Source organism: Sinohyriopsis cumingii, chromosome 1 (genome assembly GCF_028554795.1).
Source record: "Sinohyriopsis cumingii isolate HCF-2022 chromosome 1, ASM2855479v2, whole genome shotgun sequence".
NCBI classification, from domain to species: domain Eukaryota; kingdom Metazoa; phylum Mollusca; class Bivalvia; order Unionida; family Unionidae; genus Sinohyriopsis; species Sinohyriopsis cumingii.
Window position 1 is genome coordinate 66,589,956 of NC_142961.1, and position 17,154 is coordinate 66,607,109.

Consider the following 17,154-nt stretch of genomic DNA (forward strand, 5'->3'; position numbering starts at 1 on the left):
ATATGCAACTTTATATTGACAAGAACCTGAAAGAATTCAATTTCCATGCACCAGTTACAGAAAGTACCTGTTTCTATGTTTCTCACTGTCTCTGTCTCCATGATTTGATGAGCCTATCACACTTTGAAAGAAAAGTAAATATTTTTTGTAGAAATTTTTTCATTGTAGTCATCCCTATAAATCTCTATTGACAATACACTTGATTGTCCTGTGATGCTTAAAAAAAAAAATCTTGCTAACTTTAATACATGACCCAAAGCTAGAACTTTTATATTGGAAGAATTTATTTAGACATTTTAGAGTTTGAAGAACTGGTGTTTAGTTTTCAGGATTTCCAAATTTCCACTGGTATTGTTTCATTCTGCATAGTTAGATTTTTACAAATTGTGACCGTATTATAAAAGGAATGAAAATAAAACTACACCTGTCGCTTGATAACTGGTGCACAGTGGGGTCCAAAAACATAGACTACACTATAAGCAAGGGCACTAGTTATCAAGGGACCTCCATAACAATATGAATTTAATGCCATCCTCATTAGACATTGTGAAAACCACGAAGGGGTGAGGAAGCGAACTGGTCTGTTTAATGACTGAATACTCGTTTCAAAATCGCATTGGGAATAAATTTCAATAAAGCAATCTTCTAACTAATTGTCTTTTTTTTGGGGTAAAAATGACTTTTATTTTCAGCATGCCCAACCACTGTGAGATTGTTAACATTGCAACTGGTTTCAACAATTGTCATGTGTACATGAAAACATTGTGTATTACATCACTACATGCCGTTATTGAGTAGTCAGTGATCCATATGCTCCCCAAATTACTCTCTACTATAGTGGAATACAACAGCAAGGAGCATACTACTCAAGGAACCAGACTAGCTATTGATTCAAATTCACAATCAAACAAAATTCCTTTTTTTATTTTTTACAAAAAAACAACTTTTAATTTGTGAGACTGCTGTCATCGTCGAAAGTCACTTTTTTATTGTTCTGTTAGTAAAATATTGATGCCATGATTTCATTGCAAGTAATAGTGAAAATTCTCATCTGTGCAGAAATCTTTTGAGTGCCAATTCAATAATTACAAATTAACTACAAACTCTGATACTAGCTTTTCATTAATAAATATATCTGTTAACAGAATTTTATGCAATCAGGTATTCTTTTAGCTTTAGAAAAATGAATTATTTCATTGGTATATATTTATGGTAGTGCTGCCTCAGGAAGATGTTAGTGATATTTCCATTAATTTAAGTTTCCTTGCATAGTGTTATTTACGATGTACCAAGAAAGTTGTTTGGAAAGAAATTTTAACAGAATTCATTACTTCTTATTAAAAGTTGATAATTTCATTATGTTCATTCACATTTCCAGATAATATGATCCGTATTTGATGATAAAATGAGCAATCTCTCAAGGTTTCAGTTACCACTTTTTATCACAATTTTCATCATGTTAAAAAATTGGGTTTAAATTTTGGTATTTTCTAGTGAAAAAAATGGGATCCATGACTGACCACATTATAAGCAGGTCCCTGAATTATCACGATACAAGTTCTCGAAGGAGTGGTGTACTGATTTTTCTCCATATACATCAATATTCTCCTGTACAGTCTGCCATGCACATGCTTTTCATACAAATGGGTGCGCTTTTTGAGACTACACATCAGACCATGTTTTGTAGTATTTAATGAATCGGTGCCTAATTTTATGTACCCTGTTCAGTACTGTTGGAGTGGTACCTTATACTTTTTGATACACTAATAAGTGTGTAACATGTGGTCCATGGCTTTGAGGTAGGGACAGAATTTGACTGTATTTGGAAAGACTCCTTGTAATATCATGAAATAGAAAAGTACATTACCTTGACATCTATTTGTAATGAATTTTTCTAGGGTCCTGAATGGCAGAAAATACTTTATTCTTAATGTGACTTGGCCCCTATTTGGGAATGAATTATTTTTTAGTCATGTAGAGCACCCAATTATAGCTATTCAGTCTGGGAAATTGATTGGTATTTTCCCCAGGGCTTTATAGCCATGCACCATTTCTGATCACCTTTGAAAAATCCATGATTTCTATTCTGTGACACGAAATTTGCTGGATGAGAATTTTATATATACATATATATATATATATATATATATATATATATATATATATATATATATATATATATATATATATATATATATATATATATATTAAACAAGTGAAGATTTAGGATGTTAAAAATTTCAGGAGGAGGAAGAGAGGGGGTATGATGATGAAGGTGAGGACAATGATATCTACACCGAGGTGATGGAAGATTATGAGGATGAGGAAGAGGAGGATGGAAATGAAGATGAAGAAGGAGAGCAAGGAGATGAGGACATTCAGGATGAAGAATATCCAGAGGTTTTTTAATTTGTATTTATGTGTTATTTGTCTCCTTTGTTAGTCTACATTATGTGGCTTTAAGTAAGCTTCCATTATGTGGCTTTCTATGATAATCATTGAACTTTGCAAGACTATACAGGTTAAAAATCATTACTTATTTGAATGGACTTTTTAATGGGAATAAATTGCATTTCATATTGTTTATCCACCACTGTCATTTCTAGTATAAAGATATAAAGAGTCAAGAACTACAAGAACTTGGTAATGAAAACTTTTACAGCACATTTTGTAAAGGAATGCCTATTCCAATTATACTATAGGTTACATAAACTTTGTGTCATGTAATGGAAAGTCTATACCAGTTGGACTGGCGGTTATATACATTTTTGTGTCATGTAATGGAAAGCCTATTCTAATTAGACTGTAGGTTATATAAACTTTGTCATGTAATGAAAAACCTATTCCAATTAGACTGTAGGTTATATAAACTTTGGTTCATGTAATGGAAATCTTATTCCAGTTGGACTGGTGGTTACATAAACTTTGTGTTATGTAATGGAAAGTTTATTCCAATTGGACTGGTGGTTATATAAACTTGGTGTCATGTAATGGAAAGCCTATTCCAATTGGACTATAGGTTATATAAACTTTGGTAATGGAAAGCCTATTCTATTTGGATCGGAGCTTATATAAAACTAATGCTATATAAATAAAAACCTATTTTTTTAAGGCTACATCAACTTTTATGTTACACAACAGAATGTTGATTGTAATTTAACTTTAAGTTTTATAGACTATATCATATAATGGAAAGCCTGTTGGTAATAAAGAGCCTATTGGTAATAGAAAGCCTTTTGGTAATGGAAACCCTTTTGGTAATCAACAGCCTATTGGTAATGGAAAGTATGTGTGTGTGTCATTGGATTTTTATCATAGCTTTTTCAGTCATTTCACTATGATGTCTGCAGTGTATCTGTTATGTAAATCTTGATGTTAAATAAAACTTTGTTTTTTATATTGCTTTTAACTATTTTTGTACATAATAAACTTTGCACAATGTCCAGATTGCAGGAGATATGGAGGAGGAAAATGTAGATGACCAGATGCAGACTGGAGAACAGGAAGATGATGATGATGATGACGTTGTTATTGTTGGTAAGTACACCTTGTTGTTATTGCAGATTTATTTTATATACTCACTTATAAGTTGACATTTTTTAATGAAAATTCTATTGATGTTGAGCTGGTCATCATATAAGTGCAACATAAAAAATATTTCATAAATCTAGAGGTAATATTGGAAACTACATGTTTTCTGTACATAAAACACTCTCGGTTCAAATATTTTTGCATGTCACTAATCCAATTCAGAAATACCTATATGGTATGCATTGTGTTTATCCATTTCATGACATCATTCAATACACAATACTTGTATCTACAGTTATTTATATTTTATTATTTGACAATATTAATGTAAAGTTTAATACTACCCACCGCAAAGTGAAGTGTCCTTCAGTGTTGATTACTGTGGTTGTTTACTAGCAAGTATATTGCTTCCATTTTTGTGCAAGTCCTAACAACCTGTACTTTTATTCATATTTGTGTTTTTTGCTAAATAAACACTGTATTTGATGAAACAACAATTTCAATTTAATTTGTTTTTATTCCTTTTCCATAAGTTCGATTTAATTCCTAAGTGGTATTTCCCAAGTTTTCTGCCAGTGCATGTGGCTCAGTAAGCCCCAGGTTTGCAAAGGCAGCACTTAGTTTTATAGTTGACAATCCTTTCAATCATAGTTCTGTATCTTCCTGTGAATGTTTGACCTTTAATGACTTTTCTTTTAAAAGCAGCACCATCTTTGTTGTTGTTGTTGTTGTTGTTGTTGTAGGGTTTAATGCCATTTTCAGCACACGATAGGCCTTTAATAGATTTCACAGACTGTATGATGAAACTGTTACATGGAAGCCCAATCTTAGTCTACATTAGCACCACATACAATAGTAAAACTGTCGAGACACAGTTGGATGATATTTATGATGTCTAGAAGCTGCCAATTTAGAGTGACTAGGTGATGATAGGAGATTTCAGAACTTTGTCAAAGATTAATGGACCAGGTGACATTAGACAGCAACATTTATAGGATGCTATAAACCCCAAAATGTGGGCTTGACTTTGAAAGACGAGTGCAATTAACATTCTGATCTATTTTAGGCATGTCACTTATAATTAACTTAATGAATTTATCATATAAATGGATTTAAAATGTGAATAAAAATAAATTTTAATGAATTTAATTAAAACAAATTGTAAGTTGTCAATTTATTTGTGGAATGTATTTTACACTGGTTTTATTGTCAGTTTTCCTGTCTATCCAGTTGCGATTGTTTATTTTCTTTACATATTTAATTGTATGCAAGAAGTACATCTCTTTTAAAAGTAAGATCAAAGTTTTGAATTGTATTTGCAAAGAATTATTGCTAAACACTTGACCAAATTAAAAATTCTTGAATATTTTAAAACAAACTTTATTTGATTGGTTAATATGAGTTCGACAGTTGCAGGTATTGCCATATTAACATGCCTGAAACATTTGTTATGTGTAATGACATGTATTGTGCATCATTTTAACCCTTCATCTCATAACATCTGTTGCTAGGTAGGTTGTGGTTATAATGTGATAAAACCACATAGTGCAGTGTGCTATAAATAAAACACATCAATTACTCCACATAAATAAGGCTGCCTGGAAAATTTAAAGTAGTGTATTATATTTTAAGTTTCAAGTTCAACCTACATTTGAACCATTTTACCATGTAGATGGGCAATTTTTACTGTTGGCATCAAAATGCATTTCTGTTTCAAAATGCACTTCTTTGCAGATGGTACATAGGGGTACATAGGACATCTCGCAGTGTCATGATGGCTGCTATTGCTTAACCAGCTTCAAGCAGCTGTTCCGTTTTTTGTGCTGTTTTTTGTGATTATGTGCTTGTTGTCTGTCTTCGTCTACGTTATTGTGTTCATCATGCATTGGCTGTTCAGTTCGTTTGTGTTTCTTCATCTCCTTGTTTTGGAAACAAGAACAATTAGACTTTTTCTCAGCTGTCTTGCTCCACTGCTACAGCTTCCTTTGTTGTTGAACAAACCGCCGCCACGTGATACTCGCCTATCTGCCCGTTTATGCTATGATGGACCCTCATTAATTGCTTTAAATGACCACTTCTTGGCTCTCCACACTACATTGTGCTCTAGACTAAATGAACTGGGACCACATTCATCATTACTTAAATGTAAGCAGAAGTGAAAAAGAAACATGATTTCAAAGCTGGCTGTTGTAGAACAGGAAGAACTCCAGTTATCTCCCTTATGCCCTTTCCGGTTCAACAATTTAAAAATTTGACCGTTAATTTAGATAACCTAATTCAAATTCCTATTATATCATCAACCCTTGTGTCAACTTTCCAGAGATACCTCTGTGTAATGCATTATTCAAGGCCCAATCAGTAGGTGCACCAGAAAAGCACACAGAAATAGTTAATTTTATCAATGATCAGAATATCTACGTCTTTTTCCTGACAGAAACATGGCTAAAAACGTCGGGCAATGAGCCCAAGTGCACAGATCTAACACCCACAAGTTACTCCATCAAGTCGTTCCTCCTCCACTCTCGCGGAGGTGGAATAGCTGTCATCACAAAGAACTCCATAATCAAATGTCTTAACCACACCACAACTTTCCATTTCTACCACACATCATTTGAACTAGTCCAAACTATACTCATACTTAAACAAAGGTCAGTCCATTTTTTCTGCCTATACCGCCCTCCTAGTAGAACAAACAAGCTGACTGAATCTCTTTTTGGAGCAGTTTCCGAATCTCCTGGAGTATGGAAATTTGATAGGTGGCAACCTGATTATTATTGGAGATTTCAACTTTCAATTTGACTGTCCCGGAAACCCAAACATACAAAAACTCCTAGATTCCATTAATGTTTTCAACCTCAAACAGTCAGTTAACCAACCCACCTATAAACGTGGTCACATTTTTAAATAAGTTGTTCTATCCCAACTTGTATCTCATCTGAATTCAAGCAGACTTTTTAGCAATGTACAATCTGCATATTGCCCTTGCCACAGTACTGAAAGTACTCTTCTAAAAGTAGTTAATGACATTCTCTCTGCTTTGGATAGTGGAAAGATTACAGTTCTCACCCTCCTTGATTTGTCTGCAGCATTTGACACAATAGACCATGATATATTACTTCACCATCTCCAGCTTGTATTTGGCATTCAAGATACAGCCTTACTGTGGTTCAAGTCCTACTTGGTCAACAGGACACAAATTGTCTGCAAATGGAATACACTCCAGCCCAGTTGATCTATGTTGTTGTGTTCTACAGGGGTCTGTTCTTGGACCTGTTCTCTTCATTCTGTACACAGCCGCTCTGAAGTGCCATAGATCATCATCCAGTGTCTCACCAATTGTACGCTGATGACACCCAAATATACAAATCTATCCACCCAACTGAAGTTGATGCTACCATCCAAGGTGTAGAGACGTGCATTTCTGATGTGAAATCATCGATGACATTTAACAAGCTGCAAATGAATGATGATAAAACTGAGGCCATTCTGATCACAACACCAACATTAAATTCACACAATCAGTACGAAACCTAGGTTTATTCTGGACAGTACTCTCACATTGCACCAACATGTCATGAACATATGCAAGGCTGCATATCTTGAGCTGAGACGCATCAGCTCCATTCACAAATATCTTTCTGTTGATGCCACTAAAACACTTGTGTGTTCATTAGTACTTTCAAGACTGGACTATTGTAACTCAATTCTGTCTGGTTCATCTCAATTTCTACTCCAGAAACTTCAAAAAGTTCAAAACACAGCTGCTCGGATCATCCTTAGAGTACCTTGATCAGAGCACACCACCCCTCTGCTCTGTACCCTACACTGGCTATCCATTCGATCCAGAATCAAACACAAAATTTGTTCTCTGTGCCGTTTCACTGACGGGTTCCAGTCCAACTTTCCTATTCAACCTCACCCATGTGTACACACCAGCAAGATACTTACGTTTCTCTTCTGACAATCGTATACTCATTCTCAGCAACGTGGAACAAATTGCCCACTGAACTTAGACACAAAGACACAGTGATCCCATTCACGACTGCTCTTAAACCTCACCTATTTCGACTGCAAGAACAAACTTAAAGACCTAATAATATTTCCTACCTGAAATATTTTCAGTTTTTATGTTTTCTAATTTCATGGTGTGTTTTGTAATCATATATGTTTTTAATGTTATAGGTGTTGTCTAATGTTGTAAAGCGCCTAGAGCTTCGAAAGATTAGGCACTATACAAAGTTCTCATTATTATTATTATTATTATTATTATCATAAATGGATAATATTCTGTTGTTACCCATGTATCATAAATATATGATGCATCTTGTGATGTTACTTGTGTATCAAAAATGTATGATACATATTATGGCATTATTGTATCTCCCAAGCATCATGATATGTATTGTATTGCAACTATGCAAGCCATACAATTCTCATTGATCCCAAAATTTCCATCATTCTCCTCAATGGGCTGTGTTATTGTTCCTACAGCTGTGTGCAGAGATAAATCTTAAATAAATGTGTTATCTTTTCTCACCATTACAGATGATAATGAAGCTCAGATGGAGGCACAAGAGACAGACAACACCCCCACTAGTCAGATTCTTCTCCCAACTCCGCCGCCAACTTTGATGAGTCAGCGCCCACACCAGGCCATTCCCATACAGCAAGAACGACAGATGTCAGTTGTCAGGTCACAGCTGACACCATTTGTAATTGGGGTAAGGAGAATATTGTTGTCTTCACCCATTTCATTAAGGTTTTGATTTGGCTCATACTTTACCTTTTCATTGAAGATTCAATTTCAGTCGTATGTTTACTACTCTCAGTTTACTATTTCATGGAATTATGCATTTAACTGTGCAATGCATCTTTGAGCTGTTTTATTTTTTAAACAAGGAAATAAAAGTAGAAGGTACAAACATTGTTATGGAGTGATCACATTATTTTAAAAAGCTATGGTGAAAATGGAATTAAATGTGCAGAGATCAAAATCACCTCACAGTGCTGGAGTGGCAGTTGATAGCAATGATGTGGTTGCAGAGTTTGATGAAAATGAAGACTGTTTGGGGGGAAATTTACATAGTCTAGACTTCATTGAAATGAACTGAGGGTACAATAACTGATTATTTGTATTTTTTACTCAGATGTTGGAAATAATAAAGACTTTGATGGTTATCAAGTTAACTAGAGAGTTCCTGCTTTTAAGTTCACCTGAGGTTTGAAGGAATAGGAATCAGCACTGAGAAAGAGCTTTACCATGTGATTCATTTGATCTGATATGGAACCAAGATCTTTGGCAATGCTTAGTTCACAGAAACATAACTTTACACAGAACAGGTGTGGAGGAGTAACTCCCTCCACCCACTGCACCAAAATGGGTGGTAGTTGATATTCCAACAATGAAGTCAATTATAGGTATATGTTGATCTGTGTTTTATGTCTCCCTTCCAAGAATGACTATTGGAGGCAAAAGAAAATGATGTTTGAGACTAGTTTCAACAGCATCTTGCATCATGTCCTACCCTAAATTCAATCCAATATGGAACTACTGACCTTCTGCACTTTTTTTAATTCTATAAATCATGCAGTGCTATTTTTTAATACAGACATGTGCATAATATTAAATTTTAATAGTCTTGGACAATAAAACACCAAAAACTGCATTCAAATTAACATGTTAGCTCATGTCTGATTGTGAATAAATTTAATGAAATTGTAGTGACTTTTGACATTCTTGATAGATTACTGATAAGTTTATCACCATCTTAAATGGCATAAAATTCACCAAAATTTCATATGCCTAGAAATTGAAGGTAAAATTATTTTAATTTGAAAAACTTACTGAAGGTAACATTAAATATTTTGTGTTAAAAAGTTTGCTAGTTTACTCGTGCTAAACTTACGCTGACGTTGGAAAATTTTCAGTTAGAAATAGAGAATATGATGCTTTTTAAAATAACTGGAAAATCATTTGAAAAACTTCTCCGCAAACGTCAGATTGAGCCACTGCTGATAAACCAACTGATGTGAAGGAAAAAAATCTCAAACTCTGCACAACTGCCAGTCTGATAGGCTTCAGTATAAAATGTTTTTATATTTACCAGCAGATAATGATTATGTAGTAAAGTTCTGAAAACTAAAATCACTCCGTTGAAGTATTTAACAAAATCACTCCCTTGTAGAGTGTTTGACTAAATCCCTCTCATGGAGGGTGTTTAATTAAATTACTCTCTTGTAGAGTGTTTGACTAAATCACTCCCTTGGAGAGGTTTGACTAAATCCTTCACATGAAAGGTGTTTAATTAAATTACTCCCTTGCCAAGTGTTTGACTAAATCACCATCTTGGATCATGTTTTACTAAATAACTCACCTGGAGAGTTTTTGAGTAAATAACTCCGGTGGTTCTTTCTGGGGTTTTCCCAGGTTCTTCCTCCACCATTAATACCGGCCGCCATGTATAGCCTATCTTGTGCTGAAAAATGGTGTTAAACCCCATAACAACAACAACAACAACTAAATAACTCCCTTGGAGGATTGTTTACTAAATTACTTTTTTGCAGGGTCTTTAACTAAATCACTCACTTGGAGAATATTTTACTAAATCACTACTTTGGAGAGTGTTTGACTAAATCACTCCCTTAGAGGATGTTTTACTTAATCAACCCTTTGGAGGTGTTTAAATAAATCACTCCCTTGGAGAGTTTTTGACTAAATCACTCTCTTAGAGGTGAGCTTTGCTTTCTTCAGATACTTCTTTTCTTTTTTCCCACTTCAGCCACAACCTACAGGTTTTGAGGACCTAGATGATTGCACAGTACCCAGCACTCCCACACTTTTTATCCCCAGGAGAGGGGATGGATTTGCAGAGGCTATAAGGTAAGCTAGCACATTGGACTCTGCATTGTTCACATTCTTGGCAACAGTAATTTCTATCTGTTCATCATTCTAAATATCCATCCATTCACATTTTCCTTTCTACGGTTTAACATTCAAGCAGTTGGAAACAAGGGGAGGAAACTTTACATACTTATGCATTATCATTAGATGTGATATGCATTATATTTGGAGGTGACGGTGGGGTATAGTGTTCGAAGTGAAGGTCACTGGTCAATATTTTATATTTGTTTGGTCACACATTCCTTTCCACTGATTCCCTTATTTTCATTTCTATAGTTTGCTATTGAAACTTACATTTGTTCCTATATTTGTTAAATGTACCTGGTGTAAAATGTAGAAATTGGTAAAAATACTTGCCGATTAAGATGCATATTTATTTCTTTTAAAGAAGTTAGTAAGATTCTGTTATCTAATAAAGTGTCTTTTCATTCATATATATATATATATATATATATATATATATATATATATATATATATATATATATATATATATGTGTGTGTGTGTGTGTGTGTGTGTGTGTGTATATATATATATATATATATATATGCTATGTTTACCCACTTAGGAGTCCAAATGCAAAATGCAGTCCCAGATTCTGCTGGTGCATTATGCTATGGCAGATCAGGATCTTTGTTAGGAGTAATCAATAGAACAGCTTAGACCCTGTTCTGCACATGCATTATGTTACAGTAAATCAGGATGATACAAACAATTTTACTTTTACTTATAAACTGCTTTTCATGACCATACCTGCCTTATAACAGGCCATGTTTTAAAATGAAAGTGTATGAACAATTCAGTAGTTGGATCCAAAAAGATCTGCATCACCTACAGTACTTGGCAATCTGCTCATACTAAAATAAAAAGTAAACACCACTATTACTTTTGCTAATGGGGCCCTATGTGGCCGAGTGGTCTAAAGCGCTCGCTGTTATGGATCACTGCCATCTCACCTCTGTCTGCGTGAGTTCGAGTCTCAGGCTCGGCTAACGTTGGTACGTGAGAAAGCCTGCCAGTAGCTTCTCATGGGTTGGTGGTTCTTCCTGGGGGTTTTCAGGGTTCTTCCTCCACCAATTATACTGGCCGCCATGTATAGCCTATGTTGTGCTGAAAAATGGCGTTAAACCCTACAACAACAACAACAACAACAACTTTTGCTAACACATGTTTAAATAGCAATAATACTGTAGCTGCTATTATTGCATTGCTTTATCTTTCCTGGCATTAGTTCAGAGTCCAAGATTATTCCCTCATCAAATTTGAGGTCTCAAATAAAAACAATCCCAGTCTGATGCCTTAGTCATCTTGTGTTGTGCTTCCTTTCCTTAGACTTCATGTACTTCTCACATATCTATTGGGCACTTGATGTTTTTATCTTTCATGTCATCTTTTTGGCATTTCTATTGTCAGTCATATCTTCTTGTAAGTTGTATTTGATATTTTCTCCCTAGTCTTTGCATACTTTTCATATATCTCTGTCTCTTTGTGTTGATGCCAAACTTGCAACCAATTGTGCAGATTCTATTCTTGCCATTGGATCAGTCAGCGTCAGCTACTGTAGTGTGTACTTGGGCAAGGCATTTTACTCAAAATAACCTACTTATATTGCTGTCCTTTAAAACACTAAACCAAACCAGTCCTTTTCCAAGTGACACCATTGATGGCTTTGCTGGGCAACATGGCTAAGCTGATGGGACAGGCTGTATCATCCCCTCCTCATCCAGCCTTGGAAGTTGGATGTGGGGACCATCACTCACCGCTTATGTTTAGAGAAAATTATCAGTACCTTTCTCCATGAAGAGAAGAATAATGGGTTAGTCCCATTCCCAACCTTGCTAGCAGAGAAACAACAAACCCTCAATCGTGAATCCCTTTTTCCAAGGAGAGAGATGAGATGGATTGGTCTTATCTTGCCCAGAAAGCAAAGTCAGGATGATGAGCTATCAACAGATGAGTCCAGAACAATCAGTCACATTGAGTCTTTCCATTTTGTAGTCTCCATCTTTGTCCCACCCTATTCAACAGGTGACAGAGAAGAAGAAAGTGTGGGTTGTTGAAAATGCAGTAAACAAGGCTGCTGCCTTCCCCCAACATTTGTTTCCCAAACGCTCAGGATCTTGCAATGCTATGGTCCTATTCAGAATAATCCAGGCAAGACAGGTATTCTGTTGGACTGTCAATCCAGACTGGTAGAAGGAATTGTCTCTGCACAGTCGGTAGTAGGCCAGGTCAGAGTTAGACTTTTTCATAATGAATTTTTAAGAGCTACAGGCTTCCTCTTTATGTCTCTACAGTGCTAGACCAGAGGTCATGGCCTCAGACTAAGTTGGGGTCAGCTGTATGCACCTTTCAGAAAAATTCTATCAGATTCCTTACAGAGTTACAGTGTTTATTTGAAGTTGGATATTAATCTATTTATATATAACATGTAGACAAGTGTGGATCATTGATGCAGGCAAGATATTGATGCAGTGCTGTGAGTCAGGAAAAGATGAACCATTTTCAAAAAGAGCTAACCCCATAAAAACTAAATATTTGAATTCCTGACTTAGAAAGTTTAACTTTGTAAAGATCAGCAACATGGTATCGACATTAGTCATTCTGCAGTGTACAGTACCTTTTGACATAGTAACATCACTATGAATCGAGACAGATAATGAAAAATAATTAATTTGTATTTTTTATGTTCATTTGACGTCTTTATGGTTATGATTATGATTGTGTGTGATATGACTGCTAAGTCTGCCAGTTATTTTTTTTTTTTTAAAGTGTATGAAAAGCGTCAAAGTAAACATTTATTTTCTTTTATAACATTTTGAATTTGCATTTATTTTCTGTAGGTTTACATGCATGTGTGTGTATGTGATTTCTTAATGTTGAGCACCTAGCGAGGCAGCTGTTAGTACCATTTTTATACCAAAGTATGACTCGACTGGGGTTCGAGCCCATGGCCTCCCGCATCTGAGGCAGACGCTCTAACCACAAGGCCACCAAAGCAGTTGGTTTATTTGCATAAATAACTTACAATTTTACAGCATCTCTTAGTTGTGTCATGTGCACTGACCTTACTAAGGACCACCAAAACACACTGTAAACTCTCATAACCACCCTCTCCCCCACTCCAACACTGTCTGGAATGTCGGCATCAGGCTTTTGGACAGATGTGATAATGAGCTATATCTATGCATATTAATTAGCTGATCTTTCATTGGTCTGGCTGATCTTGCTACCATTCTTGAGGCCATATAGCTTATCTAAGTTTGATCCGACTTGCAATATATATAATTAAGATAGTAGATGCATTTGATAATGAGCAAGATTGCTGAGCTTTTTATCAATTTTGAAATTTTTATTTATGATCTGATTTTGATTAAACTTGGAACATGGGTCTATATAATTATGATCATGGATGAGTGTGATGATGAGTGAAATATTGAGCTGATCATCATCCAGCATGCATTGTGTTTTCTGTCAATCAATATGTGCTTGTTTTCACTACCATATTTCTGATGTTGGTTTGATCAAACATGGAAATATCAAAAATATATGAAAATATCAAGATCTTTAATGAATTGTATGAATATTAACAAGGAGAGCCTGCACCTGATTGGCTGATTCATTTGTAATCAGATATGAAATAAATGATCTGTCATCAAGATTTGGGGCAAGTGTTGTAATGAATGCATCAACTGGATCTTGAATATTAATATAATAATGAGCAAGATTGATGAGGTGATGATGCATCTCATTGGCTGGATCTTGAATATTAATATAATAATGAGCAAGATTGATGAGGTGATGATGCATCTGATTGGCTGGATCTTGAATATTAATATAATAATGAGCAAGATTGATTGATGATGAGGTGATGATGCATCTGATTGGCTGGATCTTGGATATTAATATAATAATGAGCAAGATTGATGAGGTGATGATGCATCTGATTGGCAGGATCTTGAATATTAATATAATAATGAGCAAGATTGATGAGGTGGAGATACATCTCTTTGGCTGGATCTTGAATATTAATATAATAATGAGCAAGATTGATGAGGTGATGATGCATTTCATTGGCTGGATCTTATCAACATTTTAGCAGCTGTTTCTGATTAGGGTTTATTTAGGGTTTTGTATTATATATATTTATATTATAAGGATGATAGAGGAATTTGATTTTGAGCAAAGGCTATTTTTCATTTTGAGATAGTCTTCTATCTGATTGGCAGAGATCAAAACCACTCTGGAAACTTTTTTTTCCCTCCAGCTTGGTGTGCAAGCTTATATCATAGTCATATACAGGCTCTGTGATAAGCGAGATCAGCACATGTTGATGAGATGATTTGGATCTGATTGATTGAGCTTGTTTCCAAAGACAGTATTTTCTCACTTGATTTTGATGAATAGGTTGGATAAGTTCATTTATTAGGGGTGTCTATGCATAATTATGCTTTTATATCCAAAAAGAATTGTTACCAGGCTGTAGTAGTACAGGTAAAATTGACACAATATAAGGATAGTGGATATTTGGCAGACATACTTGGCCCTCTTATGTCAGCTTGTATAAGTGACATGCATTTCAGAAGCACACAGATTTGTTTGTTAATTGTCATCTGTTGATTGATTGATTGCAGCTCACCACATGTGACCCAAAGGTTTACATTTGGTGCAGGAAATGAACCCCATTCCAGTCAACTCAGCCTGGCACAGCTGGAGTCACAGGGAGGTAAGGATCTTCTTTGACATTTACCGTGTTTCACATACTCATTGGGTTTTCTTGTCTGATCAGTGCTGTTATAGGGAGCCATAAAAGTGGACTATGACAGCAAAGATTTTGCAAGGGCCATATGGCGGACTTTGTTTCTGTTGGCAATTACAAAATGTTATTTTTGAATATCTGAATTGAAAGTAAATTTTGCTGGAATTGTGCCCTAATTTCATGCATATCCATACCATCTTTTTGGATCGGAACCAAAAATTACATTACCTACTCAGGTTCCCATGCTACCTGGAAATCGGGAAAAAGTTGAGAGAAAGGATTTTTCTTTTCCTGACCGTGAAAAGTCCTTGAATTTTGCAAATATCGATGAAAGTCAGGAAAAACCATGGAATTTTCCTCCACAATTTGACACCCTAAATAATTACATAATTGAGTCGTAACTGAACTGATCATGAGTTAAATTTATCAAGTTCTAACCAGAATATTAGAAGGTTGCAGTATGGATCATTTGGCTGTTTGCCATAAATTCATTTGTTGAGACAATCCAAACACTCAGTTGATTAGTAGACTTTTTGTTTCACAGACAGCTCGATATCTGTATTTTTTTTCTATGGAAGGTATGAAAACCAGTCTAGCATCACAAGAGGCCAACATGGTAGCGTTAAAGCATACCCACTTAGCGGATGGGCTAGCAAACTTAAACGTTGTTAAATCAAGTTATACCTGCATGAAATCGATATGAAAATTATCTTATTTCTCAGAAATTGCAAATATTAAAATCATTATGTCTATAATCTGCTGAAAGACGATAAAACTAATGCATTGATGAAATTTGAGCTGGTACTAGCGATTTCGATTGCTAGTTGCACGAACACACAGAATCTCACAACCGTCATTTTTAAATGATGTAAACAAAAATATTAAATGAAAGTCGTATACTGGTTGTAATAAAAATACAAAAATGAAAGAGCACAAAATTCTGTATATTTATTCCGAGACCTACTTCCTGAGTTTTTCATGTGACTACCATGACGTGCTCTCTCACTTAGGGAGCATATGAAGCAGGGGACCAGACTACTCTGCTTGATGAATCAGACTGGCCAAGTTTCTTTTAGTTCTTCTCAAAATAAATATGTTGAGAATTATATGTTCTTTCAGGATTTTACAAAAGTTATCAGACTTTTATTTAATAAAATTGAAATTTTGCAGAACAACATTAAAAAGGAGTTTGTTGTTGATATCATGGGACTATTGGACTAACGATGTCATTGTTTGAGATTTGTGAAGTCATGTGACTATTAAGCCTGGGAAAGTGTGTGCACAAGGCCACTTGGGACACTCACCCTCCTGTTAGTCATGTACTGATTTTAACATGGACACGTGTCATTTATATTGCCTGTGGACAGATGAAGAGTGGAACTCTGCAGAAACATGCAGCACTTACTGTGGGATGAAGAAGGGTCTTTCTTCTTCCTTTTCATCCCTGAATGACCACCTCTGTTCTCAGGTGGGACTGGATCACTTCTGGTCTTAACAAAGTCTACATCCCCAATTGGTAGGAACCAGATGCGATTACAGTCATTTGAAGATCTCCAAAGAGGCTTTAGATCCCAGATTGCTTGTTTTGAAGTCATCAGTGCCTGCTGCAGATCTTTGACTGGTCACCTGGCACCAGGCAGTGCTATTTTAGCTACCAGACACCTGTTTTTGATTGACAAGGATCACATCAATTTCCCCCACCCTCACCCATTTCTCTAGGATACTGGTCAATCCCTATCAGCATATAAGGTTGGATTTTTCTTGCCCATCAAGGGAAGGGATTTGTATCAGCATCACCCCACTCTTCTAAGTCCCCATTGAATCATATGGGATTTGGGACTATCACTACCCAGTAGTGAGTTTTATCTTCCCACCATGGCATCATGTAGGTCTCGTTCTCAGTTTCAATGCATGGCTCACATGGCCCTACCCATGGAGGAGGTAGATTGCCACTTATCTCCAG

The 17,154-nt window shown here is 35.5% G+C and overlaps 1 protein-coding gene across 4 annotated transcripts in view; it reads left to right on the forward strand.

The window, feature by feature from the left end:
- Window positions 1-17,154, forward strand: part of LOC149807038 (nucleoprotein TPR-like) — a 293,006-nt gene that overhangs the window by 257,547 nt on the left and 18,305 nt on the right. For all 4 annotated transcript variants that reach the window (XM_089960984.1, XM_089960994.1, XM_089961010.1 and 1 more), the window contains 5 exons: window positions 2,245-2,400; window positions 3,447-3,537; window positions 8,077-8,252; window positions 10,311-10,411; window positions 15,067-15,158. In XM_089960984.1, coding sequence (XP_089817110.1) covers window positions 2,245-2,400; window positions 3,447-3,537; window positions 8,077-8,252; window positions 10,311-10,411; window positions 15,067-15,158 — 616 coding nt within the window. The remainder of the gene's footprint in view (window positions 1-2,244; window positions 2,401-3,446; window positions 3,538-8,076; window positions 8,253-10,310; window positions 10,412-15,066; window positions 15,159-17,154) is intronic.